This window comes from Vombatus ursinus, unplaced genomic scaffold (genome assembly GCF_900497805.2).
Source record: "Vombatus ursinus unplaced genomic scaffold, bare-nosed wombat genome assembly UNPS02014789.1, whole genome shotgun sequence".
Classification (NCBI taxonomy): Eukaryota; Metazoa; Chordata; class Mammalia; order Diprotodontia; family Vombatidae; genus Vombatus; species Vombatus ursinus.
Window position 1 is genome coordinate 922,633 of NW_020954567.1, and position 2,425 is coordinate 925,057.

The window sequence follows — 2,425 nt, forward strand, 5'->3', positions numbered from 1 at the left end:
ACCACCCCATGTCAGTTTTTTGTTTTTTTTTTTAACATTAAGTGCCTACTAGATGGTACAATGGATAGAATGCATGAGCTGGAGTCAGGAAGACTCATTTTCCTGAGTTCAGATATGGTTTCAGGCCCTTACTAGCCCAGTGATTTTTTGCTTCAGTTTCCTCATCTGTAAAAATGAGCTGGAAAAGGAAATAGCAAATTGCTCCAGTATCTTTGCCAAGAAAACCCTAGATGGAGTCATGAAGAGTCAGGTACAACTGAAAATGACCGAACAATAAATATGCCAGATCCTGGAGTAAGCACTTTACAAATAATATCTCATCTGATCCTCAGAACAAGGTGGATGCTATTATTTTACCCATTTTACATTTGAGGAAACTGAGGCTGGCAGCAGTTAAGTGATTTGCCCAGGCTCGCATAGCTAGTAAGTGTTTAAGGTTCAGATTTGAATTTAAGTCTTCTTGCCTCTAAGCCCAATGTTCTATCCATTAAACCATTTAGCTGCCTGTTTCTCTTCTCATAAAATGAGGGAGTTAGACTAAATTATCTCTTAAGTTTGTATCAACTCTAACATTTTATGACTGATTTTGATTTCCTTTCTTTGGCAAGGTAACCCAACTTCTTTCCAATCCATTCACCTACAAATAAATTAGTCTGTCTCTTCACCCACAGATCATCAGGAAAAAGTTGACCTAGCTGAGGGTCAGTTACTAATTCTCTTTTTTCCCCCAACTCCATTATGTTCCATTCCTTGTGGAACATGTGGGGAAGTGACTATTTCAGCCTAACCTTCCTTCCTGCTTTGGGAGTCTGGCCTTTTCTCATGGTGTGGCCTTATCTGACTCTATCTTCAGTGTGTCGCTAGAGGTTTCTGTATTAGAGATTTGACTGTAATCTTCTCCATAATTAACTTCTGTCTGCTTATTTTCCTTGTAGGATATTCTACGTCTCTCATGATTCTCAGGATCTAAAGATCTTTAGCTACATCGCCAGAGATGGTTCCAGCAACGTCTTCAGGTGTAATGTCTTTAAGTCCAAAAAGAAGGTAAAGGGGGAGGGGAGGGGCTAGTATTCTAATTAGTTTTTTATTATTATTTTTGTCCTGTGTGTCCAGGGTAAGCCAGTCTCACATTGCCTTGTTTCATTATTGGTGGCTCCCAAGATTTAAAGGCTGGCTATAAGACAGAGCAGAAATACCTCTTGAATGTTTCCCATTTGACTTGCCTCAGCATTACCCAAGCATTACCCAAGTTCAGTCTGGATTGTGAAGGGTGGTGTGACTTAATGAGAAAGCCCTGGATTTGAAGGAGGAGTCCCTGGGTTGAATCCTGGCTCTGCTCCATTCTGCATGGGTCACCGTGCGCTAGATTACATAGCAAACCTAGGCCTCTTTTTTCTCACCTGTACCATTAGTGTTTTGGGGTCATTGGTCGTTAGTTCTAAATCCTATGTTCTATCCTGCCACAAGCAGGGGTGGGCTGAAGCTAACTCAAGCTGGCTCAAAGAGAAGGGAGAGGAATTAGCATTTGTTAATGTGCCTACTATATGCAGGCATTCTGCTAAGTGCTTTACAAATATCTCGTTTGATTCTCATAACAACCCTGCAGAGTACCTACTGTTATCATCCTCATTTTACAGTTGAGGAAACTGAAGCAGACAGGTTTATTAACTTACCCTAGATCATTGTTATTATGCAGTCATTTTTTTTTTCAGGCATGTTTGGCTCTCGGCAAAGATTCTGGAGTAGTTTGCCATTGCCTTCTCTAGCTCATTTTACAGATGAGGAAACTGAGGCAAAGAGGGTTAAGTGACTTGCCCAGGGTCACACAGCTAGTAAATGTCTGAGGCCACATTTGAATTCAGAACTTCCTGACTCCAGGCCCTATCCATTGCGCCACTTAGCTGCTAGTTGTTAAATTTTCAGTGTTATTTACACGTCAGAAATTCAGCAAATACTACAAATTAAGGCTTGATTTATTCTTTTGTTGATTGTCTAGACTTCAGAAATGGTGGAGAAAAATGTAATTATGCAGATCAAACTTAAAAGGGTGTCATGCATATGTGATTTTTTTTTCCCTTTGGAGAGCTGTTTGCTTATTAAATAATTACCAATGCAACCGTGCAGAGGGATGTTTAGCAGTGCTATAGATTGTAAAAAAAGAACTCTGCACTGGGAACAGGTGGAAGAATGAGGCTGGGATGAGTTTTAAGGCCATTTCCTGAGGTAACATTTCAACCTTGTTCTGTGATTTGAATCCAGGGCTTGGGGTCAGGGAGTGTGGCCTTTACAGCCATGCCTGCTAGTGCTTAACAGTAACTGAAACACAGAATATTCAGGCTAGTTGAATTTAGGAGCCTCACGTGTGACTTCAGGCAAGACAGTTACCCTCTCTTCCTAAATAATTCCTTTGGGCTGGGAATCTCCA

At 40.8% G+C, this 2,425-nt stretch overlaps 1 protein-coding gene across 5 annotated transcripts in view; it reads left to right on the forward strand.

Moving 5' to 3' along the window:
* The window catches only part of LOC114047482 (carboxyl-terminal PDZ ligand of neuronal nitric oxide synthase protein-like), a 379,736-nt gene that overhangs the window by 302,262 nt on the left and 75,049 nt on the right, over positions 1 to 2,425 (forward strand). For all 5 annotated transcript variants that reach the window (XM_027868301.1, XM_027868304.1, XM_027868303.1 and 2 more), the window contains one exon: positions 936 to 1,044. In XM_027868301.1, coding sequence (XP_027724102.1) covers positions 936 to 1,044 — 109 coding nt within the window. The remainder of the gene's footprint in view (positions 1 to 935; positions 1,045 to 2,425) is intronic.